Source organism: Mustela nivalis (genome assembly GCF_964662115.1).
Source record: "Mustela nivalis genome assembly, chromosome: 12".
NCBI lineage: Eukaryota > Metazoa > Chordata > Mammalia > Carnivora > Mustelidae > Mustela > Mustela nivalis.
In genome coordinates this window covers 104,426,827-104,446,805 of record NC_139031.1, presented here as the reverse complement: position 1 = coordinate 104,446,805, position 19,979 = coordinate 104,426,827, and the positions used below count along the sequence as shown (strand labels likewise).

The following is a 19,979-nucleotide window of genomic DNA, read 5'->3' as shown; positions in this document are numbered from 1 at the left end:
AAATGTTTTATCTTAGGGTTTGTTGTTGGTTTACTCGGCTTAAAGTCTTTTTTGACTGAGAAGTAAGAGGAGAAACATCTTAAAGCTAGAGTTAAATGTATATGCTTGTAATGGGTTTGTGAGCTGAGGTACCTTGGCCCTCATCATTGGTGTCCACGGTGAGCCACTGCTCCCAGCTTTAGCTCTGTATGGCATTCGGTGGCTCCGGGAGGAGCTGGGCGTCTGGGCAAGTGACAGGGTACGCCTTATGCAGTGCTCCCTAATAGTCAGCCACGTGCCCCTACCACACAGAATTCAGAGAAGGGAGCTTCCTGGAGGGAGGTGGTGTTCAGGCTGTGGGCATGACGGTGACCACAACCAGCGGGCCCCGGTCATAGTGTTCCGTTTCATAATCACGCCAAACCTTTGCGAGTACTCCGAGAGAGCCGCGATCACCTCCACTTCACAGAGAAACATGGTTTCGTCTGAGGCGATGAGATTACCTGGGGAAGTGGTAGCCTCTCTCAAGGGACACTTGATTAATCAGGGAAGGTCGTGCCTTTTTAGTTTTTTTTTTTTCTTTACAGCATCTGAAAACTTTTGCTGTCAGAAATACTTTTGTATTTTTACAGGGAATTGCTTTACAGGGTCTTTTTCTCAGGGCGTACGCAGTTCAGTGAGATCTAATGCATGTATGGATTTGGATTTGTGTAACCAATCTGCACAGTCGGATAAGAAACAGGAAATCTGCAATGTTATCTCTTTATTTAATCTGTCTCAGCCACTGTGATGAGCCTCGATAGAGCGCTTATGCAGGCAGCAGGGCTCTGAATCCATGGGGAATCTGTGAGTTGTGTGGGGTCTGGTACTCAGTTTTATTTTATTTATTTAAAGATTTTATTTATTTATTTTATTTGACAGATAGAGATCACAAGTAGGCAGAGAGGCAGGCAGAGAGAGGGACGAGGAAGCAGACTCCCTGCTGAGCAGAGAGCTCGATGCGGGGCTCGATCCCAGGACCCTGAGATCATGACCTGAGCCGAAGGCAGAGGCTTTAACCCACTGAACCACCCAGGCGCCCCTGGTACTCAGTTTTAGAGTTGAAAACTCACCTTTATTTTTAAGAAGTGTGATTGTGTATTTTTTCTTATTAATAAGTAATATATGTACATTTTAGGGAAAAATGATAAAATTTTAAGAAATCCCATAACCCCTCATGACCTTAGCTAATCATAGTTAATCATATTGAGTATATTCTTCATATATCTTAGGTGTCAGCTTGTTGGGTGACCTGCTCTTTAATTGTAATTAATATATTGTAGTCGTTTTCCATTTACATTTTTAAATGTCGATTTTAATGAGTCCGCGGTATCACACAGTTTCCTCTGGGTCCGTGTTGTTGCTGCCTCCCTCTTGTATTTGTTCTGCTGTGATAAATATTCTTGAAACCTAAGTCTGTGTGCACATCTGTAGCACAATCCTTAGCAGAAAATGACCGAAGCAGAATTGAATCAAGGACCCACTGTAAGGTTTTTGGTGTCTGTGGTGAAATAGGTCTCCATAAACATATCTACAATGCTCCTGCCGGCTGTGCACCGAAATCCTTAGAAAGTCATGCTCGGAGGACCTGCTCCAGTGTGTGATTCCTGCCCGCCAGGGCTCTTAGAGGACCGTTGCCTTTGGTAAAGCTTGCTGAGGTGTAATACACACACACAGCACATGAGTCCTAGCATGCGGCACGCTGTGTGTAACTACTACCCAGATGAGGATCAGGAACATTCTGAGCACACCAGAGGTTCGCTCCTGCTTCTTACCAGTCAGTCACTCCCTGCCCCCTGCTTCTCTTCCATCACCAGCGATCAAGTTTGCCTGTTACCTTGCTCTGGTGGTTCGGTTCCTCAGGACATCTGTGGATTCCTTCTTGTTGTCGCGTATGTGGCATCTTAAATTTCATTATCATCTGTTGTCTTCCATCACGTAGGTACTGTAGTCGGTTATCCGTTCTCCTGTTAATGGTCTTTTACATGGCATCCAGTTTGGGGCTTCCGAGGATAAGCTGCTTTAGACATTCTTGTGGTTTTGATGGACAGATACATTTCCCTTGATCATGTAAACCTAGGAAAAGGTTTTCCAGGTCCTAGATTAGATGCGGGTCTCCCCTGTCGACCTCGTGGACTGGGTGATGTTTTGCTGAGGCCTGTCTTGTGCATGGCCAGATGTTGGCCACCTCCATTTGGCCTCTCCCCACCAAATGCCCAGTGGCGCCCTTTCCTCCAATTACATCAACCAAACGTTTCTCCAGGCATTGCCATATGTCCCCTGGGGAGCCAAATCACCTGCAGCTGAGAACAACTGCTTAATTTTTTAAAAATTTATTTAAAATTTATTTTTTGAAAAGATTTTATGTATTTATTTGAGAGGGAGGGGAGAAGCAGAGGGAGAGGGAGAAGCCAACTCCCTGTTGAGTAGGGATCCCGGTGCAGGCCTGGATCCCAGGACCTTAGGATCATGACCTGAGCCGAAGGCAGATGCTTCACCGACTGAATCCCCTGGTGCTCTGAGAACCCCTGCTTCAGTACATGCTGCCACACTGTGTTCCAGTTCATCCAGCTGCCAGCGATGTGCGGGACATGCCATGTGTTAATTCAGCAACAAACTGAACCCTGCTGGGATAAAATGATGAGTGAGACCTGTCTCCTGGGGTCCAGCAGGAGAGACAAAGTAAAAACAAGGAGAAAGAGCCTCTGGGAAGCAGTGGGATCAACGTTAACAGGGATTTATATGGAATTCTGGGGAGGGTCACCTGGTCCAGCGGGGTTGGGGAGGAGGTGGCCCCTCGGATGGAGGTGGCCCCCTGAGCTGCTTCTGGAAGCAGAGATAATGATTACTCAGGTGAAGAGGAAGGAACAGGGCATCTCCAACTCGGGCAAAGGCCAGGAGGAGAGAGAAGGTATGCCACTCTGCCCAGGGGCGAACCCACCCTTTTCCTACCCTGAGCATCCCGACCCGAGGCCTTATATACGAAAATGTCCTGAAACGCGACATGATGTCCTTGTTACCACAGCACAAGTAACTGTAGCTGGAATCCAAGGTCCCATGTTCAGGTGCAGATACAGATGTTTCCGGCGTTTCCTGGCGCCCACAGGGAGGGGAATGTGGTCGGCTCGGTGAGGTCTATGAACTTAAGATGGAATCTCTGGAGAAGCCCTGAGCTCTGCCCTCGAAAGAAGGAAGAGGGAAAGGGAAAAACTCAACTTCTGTTGGCAGAAAGAGGCACGGTGTTGTCTCTGGGTGGGAGGGATGTCGTACTAAAAGGATAACAGGCTCTGAAAACACCCTGTAATGTGACGATGATGTTCCGCCCCGACTGGCACGTGGTGCAGAGAGCCCCTCTCCCCTTTTTGAGTTTCAGAAAAAACTTATTACAAAAGTAGGAACCCTGGGCAATAGTTAGCTGTGTGTTTAATAAGCCACTTTACTAAAAAGTTTAGAACTGCAAATCTTGACACTCTCACTGCGACAGACTCACTCCTTGGCCAGGATATTGGAAACTTCATCTGCTTCCATTTCCAGCTTCTAGGCTCGTGGACACCCCCACCCCATCCCCATTTCTTCTGTGGAAGAGGAGCGATCTTTTACAAATATAGGCTAATCTGATGATTCCCCGCTTAAACCTTCATGTAGCTTCTGGCTGAAACCAAAGGGAATTCCAGAGTCCTTCGCAAGGCCTCCAATGCCGACAGCTGCTCCGCAGCCTTCCTTTCCAGTGTCCCCTTAGTCCCCTGTCCTGCTGTCTGCACATAATCTATTCATTTCCGCCTTCATGCCTATGGGGCCCATACCTGGAATGTTTTTCATGGCAGGCTCTGCTTGTTAGTTTGGTCTTGATTCAGATGTCACTGCCTTACCCCATCCCTCTTTGCTGCCACATTTGCTAATATGTTTCCTTTGTGGGATGAGATGCTGGATGTCTTGGTCACAGTTAGGACATGGTGAGTCCTCTATGTTTGTTGAATAAAGGAACTAACAGAAGACCAGATGAACACACAGCTAGATTGTTAAAAGTGAGGATGGAATCAGCACCAATGGAGAAATGTCTAAACGTTTTCTACATCCCAAATAGTGGAAGAGAGGTTGGACCACTCTTGAGGGAACGGATTCCCTACTAGGAAGGCAGCGAAGCAAGTCTGGGATGTGTTTTACAGGTTTTCTGTCCTGCATAGAAAACTGAACTTGGCCTCGGAGGAACTCTACAATCTTGGGCTTCTGCGGCCTGCCCACTTCCTAAGAGCAAGAGACCCCCAGACAGGAGCCTATTAGAAATCTGAAGGGAAGCCAGCCTCTTGTACCCTTTTATCTGTTTAACAAGTGCTTGTGTGTCCTGTACTATGTGCATATAGTGTTCTAAGAACTTCGTTTTTTTTAAAGATTTTATTTATATATTTGAGAGAGAGAGAGAGAGGGCAGGAAGTGAAGAGGGAGGGAGAGGGACATGCAGACTCCTCACTGAGCAAGGAGCCTGACACGGCCCTCTCCCAGGACCATGAGATCATGACCTAAGCTGAAGTCAGATGCTTACCCACTGAGCCACCCAGGTGCCTCTAAACACTTTGTAACGTGTGTGCTCCTCAAAACAATCTTGTGATGTATTGTTATCCTCATTTTTAGTATAAGGAAACTGAGTCACCGATTGGTCAAGTGATCTCAGGTGAAAGAGTTCCTTTGATTAGGGCTCGAGGAAACCCCATCCTTACGGCGTGAATGTGGAACACAGTATATCTGTTCAGATCTGCTACTTAATGGTATTTCCCTTGTGAGGGGCCCTTGAAGGCCAGTGTCATTCTCCAGATCTGTCTGACCTGCTGCCTCTCTTCCTGGTGGCGGCACCTCGTTACTCAGCACCCTTTGTAGTGAGACGGGGCCGCTGCCTGGATTCAGCACGGTGGAAAATGAGCCCAAAGGTGGGCTCCACTCTCAGGCCTGGCCGCGGGGAGGCCCCTGGGAGCCACATGTCAGGGATGTTGGGGGCCGGCAGGCAAAACGACCTCGTATCGAAATCACCATTTGGAGAAAAGCTGCTCCTGCATCAGCCACAGCTCTCAGGGATTAAAGGCTTGTCGGCCAGAAATGAACTTCTTCCCCCGTTGGCTCTTGGTACGTTTGGTGGGGGGTGTTAGAGGAGCCGGGTTTGCAGACACAGACGCTGAAGAAAAGCGGATTCCTCTGGGGAAGTTGATTCAGAGCAGTAGGGCCCACGCAGCATTGCTGCGTGGGGACTCCTGAGGGGCTACGAGGGAAGACAACCCAGAGGATAAAAATCGATTCCCTGTCTCCTTGCTGCGACATTCCCACGGTGATTTTGGGAGTGGCCAGGGAAGGGTGCGGGGAAGCCACGAGCATCCTGCGCTCTGGAGATGGGTGCTGAACCGCACGTCAGTGGTTTGAGGCTGTAGACGGTTTGGAAGGGGCTAGGGGGTCAGTTTATGGCTGGAGAGGACCTGGGGCAGGAGGCCTGGGCTGTGCGTGGGCTCCCCCTGTGACTTTGCACCAAGGGGCTCCTTCCCAGGGTTCTGAAGGTCAGGAAAGATGTGCGGGGAAGCCCAGAGCTGCTGTCTCATTCTGGGGAGCTTTATCTTTCTTCCTTTACACTCCCTCTGTCCCGTGTGGCCAAAATGCACATGATGGCTTTTGTGCTACTTAGGAGATTTTCAGACCTTTGCAGCAACCAGGAACCTTAAAGAGGGCAAACCCAGGGTACCTATATGAGGCAGGGGAAAGCAGGCGCTGTCTGTGAAGTTGGGAGTGGGAGGGCCCCAGAGCCCCCCCACCCCACCCCAGGGTGCTTCCACACCCCATCCCGCTCAGTTCCTCATACTCTAATGTGAAGGACCTTTGGCTGGGACCTGGGTCAGGAGGGGAGAGAGGCCTCTTAGAGGCACCCAGTGCTTTTCTGAGATGGTGAAGAGGACACTGATAAGTCAATGAGATTCTGGTGTTTCAAAGCCACCCAAAAGTGTCTATGGCAAAGTGATGAAAAATTGAATTATTTTGGGGCTTCCTGGGTGCCTCAGTTGGTTAAGCATCTGCCTTCAGTTCAGGTCATGGTCTCAGGGTCCTGGGATCGAGCCCCAAATCGGGCTTCCTGCTCAGTGGGAGAGTCTGCTTGTCCCTCTGCATATGTGCTCTGCCTCAACAAATCACAATTTTTTTTAAATTTAAAGATGTTTATTTTATTATTTTGGATGGAACTGGAATGGGAGGACACCTGTTTCCTTCTTTAGGAAACTGTTACAAAAAGAAGATCATGGATTGGGAGAGAGGATAATTTTCTAGGAAGAAAAAAGGTAAATAAGTGTAATTGCCTAAAATTGGTGACAGTCTTGCTTGTAGATGTTCCTCCTGCATTTTGGGAAGTTGGAGAATCCGTAATACTTTCAATTAAAGTTTTCCTGAGAATCCCCAGCTGACTTTGGGGGTGGGGGGCATTGTCCTTTGTGAAGATTTTGAGCTTCTGTGAGTGAGCAGACCTCCACTCCAGAGTGACATAAAAAGCAATCTGCACCTCCTTCCTGATTTGTCTGTAATGAAACTTGCTTTCCTCAGGTCCCAGCATTCGAGGCAGATAAATATGTTCTCTTTCATTGGCTCTTACTCATACTTCAGCAAGATTTCCCATGTGCTTTCCTTGGCTGGCTGGGAAACTGGACCACAATTTATGGGATCTTAGGGGACAGGCACATAGAATTCCAGTAGGATCCCAGAACAGAAACTAATTGGAGATTAGAGACCATTGTGGTGTGAAGCTTTTCTTTGAGATCGAAAGAGGTGCATGTTATGCAAATATTAGCAAGTGTAAGTTCACACTGTCTATTGAAAATTTATAGACTCATTATGGTCACGAAGGCAGGAAGATAAGTAGATTTTGGGAAAGATGCAGGTAAATTCAGGGAGGTGGCAAATTAGCCCAGGGAAAGTAGAATGGCTAAAGAGTATGGCCCACACTTTTTTTTTTTAAAGATTTTATTTATTTGCCAGAGATAGAGAGAGAGAGTACACACAAGCAGGCAGAGAGGCAGGCAGAGGCAGCGAGAGAAGCAGGCTTTCCGCCGAGCAAGGAGCCCGATGTGGAACTCGATCCCAGGACCTTGGAATCATGACCTGAGCCAAAGGCAGCGGCTTAACCAACTGAGCCACCCAGGCATCCCTGGCCCAAACTTTTTTTTTTTTTTTTAAAGATTTTATTTATTTATTTGACAGAGAAAAATCACAAGTAGATGGAGAGGCATTCAGAGAGAGAGAGAGAGGGAAGCAGGCTCCCTGCCAAGCAGAGAGCCCGATGCGGGACTCGATCCCAGGACCCTGAGATCATGACCTGAGCCGAAGGCAGTGGCTTAACCCACTGAGCCACCCAGGTGCCCCCTGGCCCAAACTTTTTAAAAAGATTTTATTCACTTATTTGACACACAGAGAGCCAGAAAGCACAAGTTGGGGGAATGGCAGAGGGAGAAGGAGAAGCAGGCTCAGGGGAGCTGAGCAGGGAGGCAAATGTGTGGGACTCCATCCCAGGAGCCTGAGATCATGACCTGAGCTGAAGAAAGACACTTAACCAACTGAGCCACCCAGGCGCCCCCTGGCTCCAACTTCCAAAGATGGTGTATGAGATACCTTTGGTAGGAAGGAATGAAGATCAGCAACTGTCCTTGATTCTGCTTCTCAGGAAGGCATTGTGATGTGGTGCCCATGACTTTGGAGACAGACACACGCTTGGTGCCCTCCGGCTCTGCCACTAAAGCAACACCTTCCAGAGGGCAGCTGCAGGCACCGGGTGGCGTCACACAGGGTCAGACCCGGGAGGCACTCAGCCATGTACCCCTTCCACCATCCTGCTGGGGTTAAAAAAAATTACGTATATATATAAAAAAAAAAGAACCAGAATAGTGGGAATGAATGAAAGATAAAAGTTTCCTATGTAGTAGTGGTAGTTCTCTTGTAGTACTTTTTTTCTCTCTCTCTCTCTTTTTTTTTTTTTCTTTCTTGGTTTGTTTTCTGGGGAAGGGGCCTGCCATGTGGGTTTTCAGTCAATGATGTTCCCTGACTTAAGTCCTACCGCCCCCCTCAAGGGGGTGGGCTCTGAGGAAACTTTTTTTTTTTTTTCAGGTTTTTGTTCTCTGGCGGTTTTTTGTTTGTTCACTTTTTTTTCTCACTTTGACCGCTTTTGATGGTTTTTGTAGTTTTAGAGGAAAACAAACAGCACCCTGATCTCCCTCTCAGAGAGAAGCCTCAGTCTGGCTGCAGAGCCCAAATAAGTTCCCCCTTGGCCGCTGGCAGAGCAGGTTCCAAGTCGCTGTCCCTGGGGATGGAGGATCTTTTGCTTGTACCCAAAAGCACGGCAGCAGCAGCTTTGGGCACCTCTAGACCGCTAGAGAGGTTCCAAGCAGCAATCGCACACTGAGATTTTCCCGCTGGCCCGGGCTGGGAGTGCCCGGTCTTTCTGGGTCTAAGAGCGCCCACCTTACATGCACCAATTTCAGGGAAGGCAGAGGTTCGCGCGCGGGTCTCAGGCTCTGAGAATGGGGCACAGGTCCGAGAGCACCAGGCTGGGCCTTCGCGCACCTCTCTGGGGCGAGAGTTTGGTGCAGGCTCTGAAACAAGGGCGTGTATCAAAGGGCACCGGCTGGGCCTTTATACCTCTCTCAGGGGAGTATCTCAGGCTCTATAGCAGGACTCTTGCATTCTGCCGCCTGGTGTGGCTCCCATCCCCTCACAGGAAACGGACCCCATGCATTCTCCTTGCGCTGGCAGCTTAGGGACCAAGAGCTGGTTTCTCTGCCGCACTCTCTCTGACTCAGTGCCAAGGGAGGCTGTCCTGGGACCAGGGACTTAAGCCCCTGTCCCTAGCCGCCCCGATTCCCACAATTTCCCCAGAGATGCTTTGCTCTTTTGGAGTGCTTTCAACCAGTCTCCGAGTTAATGCTGGTCCCCAGACGCAGGGCACTCTCGCTTGTATTGGGGTATTACTTTCCAACTGGTTGCCTCTGGTAGCTCCCTCCCCCTTTTGTTTATCTTCTGATATCAGTTCACAGTTCCCACTCCGCTTTACCTGCCCACTGGCTTCTTCTCCCCCTGTAGAGATCCACACGTGTATAATTCTGATCTCAGGCTGATTTCATGGGTGATTGGAGTTCATGGGTGATTGGTAGGTAATCAGCTCATTTTGGGGTACAAGTTGAAAAGACGCCTCCTACTTCCGCGCCATTTTGTCCCCCCTCTTAACTTTTTTTTTTTTTTAATTTTATTTGACAGCACAAGTAGAGGGAGAGGATGAAAGAGAAGCAGGATCTGCACTGAGCAGGGAGCCAGATGCAGGGCTGGATCCCAGGACTCTGGACAGATGCTGCACTGAGGGAGCCACCCAGACACCCTTTTAGACCTAGGATGCAGGTAGGAGAAGCAAGTCAGGGGTTCCTTGGCCCAACACTAATGACCATGGCTCAGACAAATCCATCTTCCACTTCAGGCTTCCAGATACTCTGCGAAGGAGACATTCTCCTTCCTGTCCCTGAATGCTCTGCCAGTTCAAGGCAGATCCATGTTTCTGAGGGTTCCTCTTTGGTCATTCTGTCAGGGACAGCCAAGAGGGCTCCAAGCCTGTGTGGACCCCAGGCCTGGGCATCCCAGCCCTGAACTCTTTCCTCTGCCCTTGATGACCCCAGAATAGATCAATTCAGCAACTGTCAATCCATGCCAGGCAGGGAACAAACACAACAGTACACAAGATCAACTCGCCTTGGTCCCAGGAGCCTGGATTCCCCAAGGAGGGCTTCACCTGGTCTCTGAAGGGGATTCCAGGGGTTCCAAGATGGCCATGGGTGGAGCCCACCAGGTAGAGAGGCCCCTGGAGAGTGTCCACTGGCACTGAGCAGACGGAAGATCCCCTCAGGCCTTCCCTCGCGGCTCCACTGTGCCCTGGGGAGAGAAAAGGGCCAGCCACACCGCACCTGGGCTGCAGCTCGGCCGCCCAGGAGCAGCAGCGGGCCTAGCCTGGAGCTCAAGCAGAGGTAGGGAGGCCGGGACTGGGCGGGGGACTGGGGTCCTGGAGTAAGCAGAAGAGCAGCGGGAACCAGCAGGGGGCGCAGCCAGCCCCCTCACCGGACAGGAGGGGACAGGAGGTTGGGTAGGGCGCGCGGGCCTGCAGAGAGGCCTGCACCGCTGTTTGCCGCCCCGCCCACTGCCTTCTGTGGGCCCAGCAAACTCACTGCGCAAGTAGCGCCTCCCGGGAAGGCAGGGGTTCTGGGCTGGCGGGGCAAGGCGCAGGGGAGGGCATCGGTACCCCGCTGACTCAGGTACTGAGGGGCTGGGGAGGGGTAAGGGCGCTAGGCAGAGAGGGAGACTGGGGCCCTGCTGCCCGCTGCCACCTGCTGCTTCGTCCTAGGGAGCGGGAGGGGAGCCTGGCGGACAGGTTCCTGGTGGCCTGGTGCTCCTACGCCCCATAGCCCTTGCCCCACAGCCCTCGCTCCACTTCTCGGTATCCAGGGAACCCGTGGGGCCCTACTGACATCAAGGGGCCCAGCACCACTGGGCTCGTCTGGACCCCGGAGAGATGCCTGTGCTGACAGGCTTCTTTTCCAGAACTTGATGGAAAATTTTGTCCCTCAGAATCGCCGGGCTCCCCAGCCTGAGAGGCGCTGGCTCTGCCTGCGCAGCCTGGGCCCCACTGGGCCCCCTCCACCTCAAGTGCCTTTTACCCAGGAGCCCCAGGATACCATTTTTTTCTGGCCCATGGACCCCTTTCCCCCACCCCCACCCCCACACCTCTACTTTGGGCCTGCAACCACCCTGGGATCACTTCCATCTCTGGCCCCCTACGTCACAGGTCCTTGTCCACCTCCAGGCCTGACCCCTGGCCCCTCTCACCTCTGGAGTTACTGAAACCCTTCCACTTGGGGGCCACTGGCATCTGTGATCCCAGACTCCCAGGACTCCCCTCCACCTTGGAGCTCCCTACCCTGTTTCCTCTAGGAACTGCTGTGCCTAGAGCACCGAAACCCCACATTCTCAAGCCAGCTGTCTTTGGGCCAAGGACTCAGGTATCCTCAGGGACCCTCCTTTCTGGGGCACATACTCCTCTCTGTGCAGGAGAGACCAGAGAGAGAAGGCTTGGGGATCCTTCACTCCAGCTGGATGGAGGGGCAGAAGCTGGGGTGTGTGTGAGGGGGTGCTCACAGGTGGCCTCCCTGGGTAAGGAGCTTCCAGGAGGAAACTTCAGAGTGAGGCTATGATGTGGAAGCCTCAGGAAGCACTGGCTGCACAGACTCCAGGCTCCTGGCTTGGGCAGTGGGCATTTAGTGGCCAGAGCCCTACAGGACCAACCCCGTCCAAACCCACCCCACCATGGCCGGCTTTTTTGTCTTGAATTTGCACAGCAACCTTTTCTCCAGTATGAAATTGAAAGCTTTGCTTTGGAAAGTTTTGTGTCCAGGAGGCTCCTGGGCATCCACTTACTTTATTTCCGGAGGCTAGTTGAGGAGGGTGGAGTCTTTGGGACCTTAACAGCAGGTCTCCTGATCCTTCCTGACTTCCTTTTTTTTTTTTTTTTGATTTATTTATTTGAGAAAGAGAGAGAGAGATAAAGAGCACACCACAGAACACATGCAGGCACAGGTGAATGGGCCAGGTGAATGGACCTGTGCCAAAACAAAGAGTCAGATGCTCAACCAGCTGCAACCACCACCCCCCGTCCACCTTTTACAGATGGGTTACATCTACACACTGTTAGGCACTTTGCCTGGACCCGGCTAGTCTTACAGCAGTCCTAGGACACTGTCTCTTGCCCAGTGTCTCTGGTCAGTACCAACCCATGCCTCAAGTGTGGGAATGACTTCTTCCTGACTCCTTTTTTTTTAAGATTTTTTATTTTATTTTATTTATTTGACAGAGAGAGATCACAAGTAGGCAGAGAGGCAGGCGGAGAGAGAGAGAGGAGGAAGCAGGCTCACTGCTGAGCAGAGAGCCTGATGCGGGACTCGATCCCAGGACCCTGAGATCATGACCTGAGCCGAAGGCAGCGGCTTAACCCACTGAGCCACCCAGGCGCCCTTCCTGACTCCTTCTTAACTCCCTGTCCAGCCTGGGTTGCCCACCCCCCTCCAGGCTGTCCTAGTTGTATATATTGGATCTCTGTAGATAGTGGGCACCATCATATCCTCACCTGTCATGGCCGGCGCAACAAATCAACCAGGAACATGAGGGTAAGAGGATGAAGAAAAGAACTCGAGAAGCAAAGAGATGGGGGGAAGGAGGAGCATTGAGGAGGATGTCCAATAGTGCTAAGTTTATTCAAAGCCTTAAGGCCATATATATAGTGACATTACATCTGTGTTTAGTTAAGCAACTATGGTTCCTCATGACGCCAAATGGCTGATGCCAGTACAAATACAGCAAACCTGAAAGTAAATTATGGGTTGTACTAAGGCAGCAAGGACCAGCAACGAACTTTTTAGCCCAACCGAATTGTTCTCATTTGTTTAGGAAGCGTGTGGGAAGTCACGTAGGCGAGCGCACAACACATAGCACAGACTCTTGCCCAGTGCTACTGAACTTTTCCCGTCCTAAACCTTTTGTTAGGTTATTTGGACTTTAAAGGAGGCACAAGTCAGGGTCTGGTTTGGTTCTCGTCTCAAGCCTTATTGCGGCCTCCCACACTCACCGAAATGAGAACATGGCTCAGAGTTATGGAGTGAATATACCCTTTAGGAAACATTAAAGGACATAGCATAACTGGTCCGGGGTCACCCAGCCTGTGAGAGGCATGGGTGAGATTCAGACTGCACTGGGTGCCACAGCCATTTTCAGCTCACCTTAGTGTCCAACCTGGTCCCAGAAGGTTCCTGCTCAGGACTTTGCTTTGTGCTGAGCTGGGCTTGCTTCCTGCCTTTGAAGCCATTTTCACAGTGTATCCCCAGCCCACCCTCTCACATTGAGCATCAGTGCTGCCTTGGCTGGCCTCTGTTGATTGTGCCATTCCTCTCAATCCCTCTGTCACCTCTCCGGCCCACTGTCCTACTGCCCTCTGTCCGGTGGGCCAAGTTCTGAGTTTCTTGCCTGCACTTCCTCTTAACTGTGCTCTGTTGAAATCCTCTCTAACAGGGAAGACCTGCTTATCAGAGCAGCTTGATTTGGAATCCATCTCCCCTGGAGGTCAGAGCTTCTGACCATCATGTCCCCAGCCTCAGCACTGGGGATGCCTGCCCAGCCTATTCTGGGTGCTCGTGGAGCTCTGGGATCTTGGAGAAGATTTGCCATGAAAATAAGCATTTATACATAACACGGAAGAGAAGATTTGAGGAAATTGAGTGGGTGTCATCTGGTAATGTTTGTGTTAGGATGGTTCTGAAATTTCTGGGCCCTGAGTTACCAAGAACCCTAGGTTGCCCAGCTGGAAGGACCTCAGATAGATCAGCTGGGCTCCTCACCTCATTTGACAGATGGGAAGTTGAGGCCCAGAGCTTAGTGCCACAGAGCAGGAGTGAGGAGAGATGTTAGTGACAGGAAGAAACCATAGGGTAAGCACAAAGTGGCTGAGCCTGGGCTTTGTTTATGCAAATGAGTTGCTAAAACAGTGGGCCTGAGGCTGCTGACTCTATCTAGTGGCCAGCAAGAAGTAACACCAGCCCACACCTTCTGAGGTTTAACTCATGCCAGGAATGATTCTCAATGTTTTATTTGTGGGCACCTGGGTGGCTCAGTTGTTCAGCTGAGGTTATGCTCCCAGGGTGCAGGGATCTAATCCTCACCAGGCTTCCTGCTCAGTGGGAAGCCTGCTTCTCCCTTTCACACTCCCCCTGTGTGTGTTCCCTCTCACCCTGTCTCTCTCTCTGTCAAATAAATAATAAAATCTTAAAACAAGAACAACAACACCAAAATGCTTTATTTGCCTTAGGAGATAGGGTCTGTTATGGCTACCATTTTAATGCATGGAAATATGGGCACAGGGGAGCTAAAGGAGTCCAAGGTCACACAGCTTGCAAGTGGAGGAGCCAAGATTTGAACCCTGGGCAGCCTGCCTCCAGAAACTGTATTATTTTTTCCCCTTGTGTATGTCATTTTTAAAAACGTTTCCCTGAATTCTAACAGAGATGTGTAAACATTGTTAAGCATGTAGTTTATTGATCATCACAAAGCTTAGGTTCTGAAGCATTGCAGCAAGCTGGGGTGGGCTTTGATGTCAGAACTGGTTGGAAACCAGTTCCTGGTGCTGCATGATCTTAGGTGACTTACTCAGCCTCAGTTTCTGCACTGAGTTTGGCAGCCTTGTGATGAGTAGAGCGTGTGACAGTGCCTAGCGGGTTTGGTGCCTGGCGAGTGTTTAATAAATGGTTTTCTCTTCTTAATAATGAAAATTCTAAGTTGTGTTGGTTTTGTTAAGCAGTCCGAATACCTTCCTCATGGGTCAGTTGCCTGTCAGTCGCCTTGTAGGTACTTGTGATGAGTCACTTTGGTAAGTCACTATATATAGCTGAAACATTTGGGGGTAGTTGGGGGACACCCCCCCCTACCCCCACTGCCCCTGCATTGAAAGTCTGTAATTTAAAATGTTCCACCTGGGGACGCCTGGGTGGCTCATTTGGTTAAGCAGCTGCCTTCGGCTCAGGTCATGATCCCAGCGTTCTGGGATCGAGTCCCACATTGGGCTCCTTGCTCAGCGGGGAGCCTGCTTTTCCCTCTGCCTCTGCCTGCCACTGTCTGCCTATGCTTGCTCTCTCCCCCCCCCTCTGATAAATAAATAAAATCTTTAAAAAAATTTTTTTAAATAAAAAAAAAATAAAAAATAAAATGTTCCACCTGTGCCTTTTTTTTTTTTTTTTAAACATAACCACTTTGGGACAGTGAAAGTTATATGTCTTCTCCTTAGGGTTTTGACAGAGCCTTTGGGGACCTGCAACAGCTTACTTCCAGTTTCTGTCTGGCATATTGATGGGCCAGAACTTATTTTAACAACATTCCATCACATTCCAGGCACCTGGAAGGAGGAATATGTTGAACTTCTCGGAAATTATTTTTTGGAACTGTTTTTATTCTGAGGAATAACCCATTTAAAAATTGAATGACCTTTATGGTTGACTTTTCCACTCTACATAATGCAAACTGAAAAACTCGTTTTCAGCTGCTTCTGCAGCAGTGGGAAGAGCAAGCCTGTGGGAGTCCTCCCCAGGTTGGCCCCAGCACAGAGCTGCATCATTCTACACACCCCTCATGCCTTGTCTCCTTGTCTGTGAGGTGGTAATGATGGTGCAGGGAGCCCAGGGGTTGTCGTGAAGGTTACAGAGATGGGGGGTGTAAACTTTGAACAGTGTGCCCCACATAAAATGCAGATCTGGTGAGCAGAGGCAGCTGCTCACATTAATTGTTGATGCCAAGGCACTGGAGTTCCACAACAGCCTATGCCTTTCTTTCCTGGGTCCTTTTTGTCTCAGCCACCACCTTAGAGAAAGTGACTCAGCAAGGCTGGTGCTTGTGGAGCCCTCTACAAAGCCAGCTAATTCACACGGGTGATGCCCTGGAGATAAGGGGGGTATTCCTGGGTGGTAGGACCCCATTTCAGAGGCTTAACTAGCCGGTTTCTCCTAACTGGTCCTGTCCTCCAGGGTCAAGATGAAGGCCTGCCAGGAGACTGGTGGTCTCACCAGAGTTTTCCACTGGAAGCATGAAGGACCCCATGGGGCCTCGTGCAGAATGACATGGGTGTTGGGGGGAGAACAGGGGGGACATCGCCTGTACCATCATGGGCAGGTCACTATATCTGGATCACGCCGGCTTTCTTCCCATCTGGGAAATGGCAGAAGACCATGCTTTTTCACAGGAGGGATGAGGGTTTAGGGAGGTATTTGATGACTGTGTTGGGGCTGCATGAGTAACAGAGTTGACGGAGGGGCCTTGGAGTCACAGACTTGGGTTCAGGCCCCTGCTGCTGCCACATAAAAGTAGATCGCTTGGGTAAGCCATGGACCTCAGTGTCCTCCTCTGTGCACTGTGGATAATACCTAGCATGTAGGTCTGTGAGGGGTACAAAATAGAAGGCCATATTAGGAGCTTAGAGCAGAGCCTGGTACTCACTAGATTGTAGTTTTATGGAGATACTCTGGCATCACTGGTGTTGCAGACCTGGTCCTACTCTCTGGAAACTTTGGCTGTGTGACAGATGGCTTTGAGGCCGTGGCTGACAGAAAGAAGCGGTGTCTGTCTTTTCTTAAGATTAAGGGTACAGAGGGGTGCCTGGTGGCTCAGTCGTTGAAGCATCCAACTCTTGGTTTCAGCTAAGGTCATGATCTCAGGGTGGTGGGATTGAGCCCTGAGGTGTGCTCTGCTCTCAGTGTAGAATCTGCTGGAGGTTCTATCTCTCTGTATTTGTGTGTGTGTGCTCTCTCTGTATCTCTCTCTCTGTCTATCTCTCCCTAAAATAAATGAAGCTGTAAAAATAAATAAATACATACATGCATAAGTTAATTAATTATGGGTACAGAAATCAGTGATGGAGCTGGGCTGATGGGACGCTTGGCAGCAAAGACAGGTGCACCCTGCTTGAAGGCTCGGGGGTAGCTGCAGTGGCTCCAGTGGTGATGGTGGTGTGAGGAAGTTGCCTCGTGCAGCATCCAGAGAGGAACTTAGATGGGGGGGGGGGGTTTCCAGGGAGTAAATGCCCATGGGTAGGAAGCATCTTCAGATGAATGTCAGAGGGTGTCCTCATGGATGGGGAGGCACCCTTTCTCCCTGAAGCTGCCCACGAGTGGAGGTGTGCCTGCTGAGGACATAACTAAATCATTGGGGTTTAGCCTCCTAAGCTGTTAATTTATGAAGATGTGGCCAAGACCTTGTCTCACTGCTTTTTAAAGAGAAGTAAATTAAACTGTTGTTTGGGATGGTGTTGTCTTCCAAAGGCTTATTCAGAGTCAGTGGCAGAGCTGCTGTGGGCTTTCCAACTTGTCTTGAAAGCCTGGTCCAGGCAAGGGTGAGGGATATTCCCATCTCTTGGGGTCTCTTGCCCTCTCTGTTTATGGCAGAACGTGGTTTTGTGACTGGTAAATAAACAGGCATCCTGTGCAGATCCTTCAGCTCTTCGTGTGGCTGCAGTAGAGGAAATTCCCATTCACTGGGCACAGACTGTGGCTGGACGGGCAGTGTGGCGGGGCTCTCACTGAGCATTCTCCTTTCACGTAATCCCCGACCAGATATGAATTTTGTGGTGTTGCCACTTTCCTGCTGGCCAGGAGGGAAGTTGAGGCCCAGGAAAGTTACACTTTCTCGCTGTGGTAAGCGGCAGAGCCATGTCAGCCAGTCCAGGCCCTGGCTTTCAGGTCAGTTTGCTGTGAGCATTTCCATTTGTGTTTCCAGCTTTTGGCCTGTTTGACCTATCAAACTACTGATGGTGTATTGATAATTCTAATACTCTCGACATTGTGAAAGATTAGCTCTTCACTTTGTGCTAGAAATGTTTCTTGTTGTATTTTTCTTTTAATTAAAAAAAAAAAGTCAAAGTCCCACGTTTCTGCCCATTTGAATCTCCCTGAGTCTCCCTGTTGTGAAGTGGTTGGGTTTGGGGATTTCTAGGGCAGGGGCCTAGTTGGTGGTGGCTTTGCCTGGAGGAGCCCATGGCTCAGGACTTAGAGTGGGGACTGGAGCAGTGTGAACTGTGGCCTGAAAATATGTTCATGTGTGCTGAGGTGGTGCCCAGATTCTTTTGGAGGATGAACTGAGGTTTTGATCAGTAGGTTAGAGAAACACTTGATGGAATAACACTGATAATTTTGTTTTTGTATTCAATCCTAATTTTGTGTTTTCGTTTTCGTGTAGTGCAGTGTGCTCTATGTTCTAAGAAAAAATTGGCAATCAATTCATACAGTATCATGATTTAATAATCCTTCCTCACTCACTGGGTCATATTTCAGGTTTTTATATGTAGTTTTTATATCTGTAGTTCTGTTTCTGAATTCTGCATTTTGATTCATTCCTTCATTTTTAAATTTCTTATTTTAAAGATTTTATTTATTTGAGAGAGAGAGAGAATGAGCTAGGAGCAGGGGCAGAGGGAGAAGGAAAGGAAGACTCCTCACTGAGCATGGAGCCTGATGTGGGTCTCAGATCCCAGGTCTCTGAGATCAGGACCTGACCCAAAGGCAGATGCTTAACAGACTGAGCTACCCAGGTGCAGCCACATTCCTTCATATTTTTATTTTTACTCCAGTGCTGCACTGTTTGGCTGGTTGCTTCAGTTTCTGGGAGGGAGGGAGATGACCCCCTCCCCTGTTCTTCTAACAAGTTTGCTTTTGCTGCGTTGACTGGAGAAGGGCCAGGCTTCCTGAAGATGAGTAGGATGATTCAGTGACATCCAAAAGGCAGTGGCTATCATTGTTCCCACTGTGCTTCAACAACTTCATCCACTGACTCTTTGATGATGGCAGCCACCAGCAAATCTTCTGCAGAGGACTGCTGCCTTGGGATGCTTTTCTTGTGGTGCTGGACTTCATTCACCCTGGCAGCCAGTACAGCTAGGATTAGAACCTAGGAAAAGTCCCATTAGAACCCAAGAAAGTGGGGTGCCTGGGTGGCTTAATCGATTTTCTGCCTTTGGCTCAGTTCATGGTCTTAGGGTCCTGAGATCAAACCCTGCACTAGTGTCTGTGCTGGCTGTGGAACCTACTTAAAATCAAACAAACAGAAATCAGCCCAAGAAAGTACCATCCTTTGTGTTGTTCTATACTGTGGATCAGATTTTATTTTTCTTTTCTTTTTTTTCTTTTTTCTTTTTAAAGATTATTTATTTGTCAGTGAGAGAGCACAAGCAGGGGGAGCAACAGGCAGAGGGAGAGGCAGGCTTCTGGTTGGGTAAGGGGTCTGATGTCGGACTTGATCCCAGGACCCTGTGATCATGACCTGAGTCATGTTAGGCTGCTGCCTAACAGACTGAGCCAACCAGGCATCCCCCAGGATCAGACTTCAATAACCCTACCAGATTTCTTTAGCTTTGACATTTTAAAGGACAATGAAAGCTAGCTAAACCTACACCAGGATTCTGCATCTGCTGGGGCTGTGCTGTCCGGGCCTATGTGCCTCCTGTTCTTCTAACCCCACCAATCCACCCATGTTTTAGCCAGAGAACTGTAGGCAGGTGTGGGTGTGTCACTGAAAGCTTTGACTCATCATTCATATCTTTATTGTAAGCTTATAATCTTTATTTTTTTCTTTTTTTGGGGTAAGATTTTATTGATTTGTTTGTTTATGAAAATGAATGGGGAGCAGAGGCAGAGGGAGAAGCAGACTCCCTGCTGAGCAGGAAGTCTTACATAGGGCAAGATCCCAGGATTATTTATGACCTGAGCCCAATGCAGATGCTTAACCGACTGAGCCACCCAGGCGCCACTTTATTTTTCCTTTATTATCTGCCTTTCTGAGACAGCATTCTACCTGGGTTTTCATAACTCCACACTAAGGTATTCTTCCACTAGTGTGGCCTGTTTTGAGGTAATTTCTATACATTCTGGCTATGCTGCTAAATGATGCTATGATATTGGACTCTTTTTTTTTTTTTTTAACCTCTCTGAGCCTTGGTTTCCTCTGTGCTAATGTGGATAATATACCCTCTCTTGCAGATGTGTGGAGGGCCATGGCTGACTTGGATGCAGTTGGAGTCATCTCACGGCACATGGAATACACAATTTATCTTGCTTCCTGTCTTGATAACGACATCTTGGTTTTCATGCTGTCTTAGAACAAGTAGAACTTGACTTACATGTAAGTTGTGAATTCACGTACTTTTGACAGAGGTGTTATTTTAGTTTAGTTTAGTTTAGTTTAGTTTAGTTTAAAGCAGGCTCCACACCCAGTGCAGAGCCCAGTGTGGAACTCAAACTCACCACCATGAGATCAAGATCCGAGCTGAGATCAAGAATTGGCCGCTCAACCAGCCTAGTCACCCAGGCATCCCTTCTGTTTATCATTTTTCAAAA

General features: G+C 49.3%; 1 protein-coding gene across 1 annotated transcript in view; it reads left to right on the top strand.

Annotated features, from left to right (window-relative positions):
* The window catches only part of LOC309845811 (uncharacterized protein), a gene marked incomplete at its 5' end in the record, with an annotated part of 31,732 nt that extends 11,980 nt beyond the window's left edge, over nt 1-19,752 (top strand). The window contains one exon of the mRNA XM_082694142.1: nt 19,623-19,752. Coding sequence (XP_082550268.1) covers nt 19,623-19,741 — 119 coding nt within the window. The 3' untranslated portion in view covers nt 19,742-19,752. The remainder of the gene's footprint in view (nt 1-19,622) is intronic.
* Between the last annotated feature and the right edge of the window lie 227 nt (nt 19,753-19,979).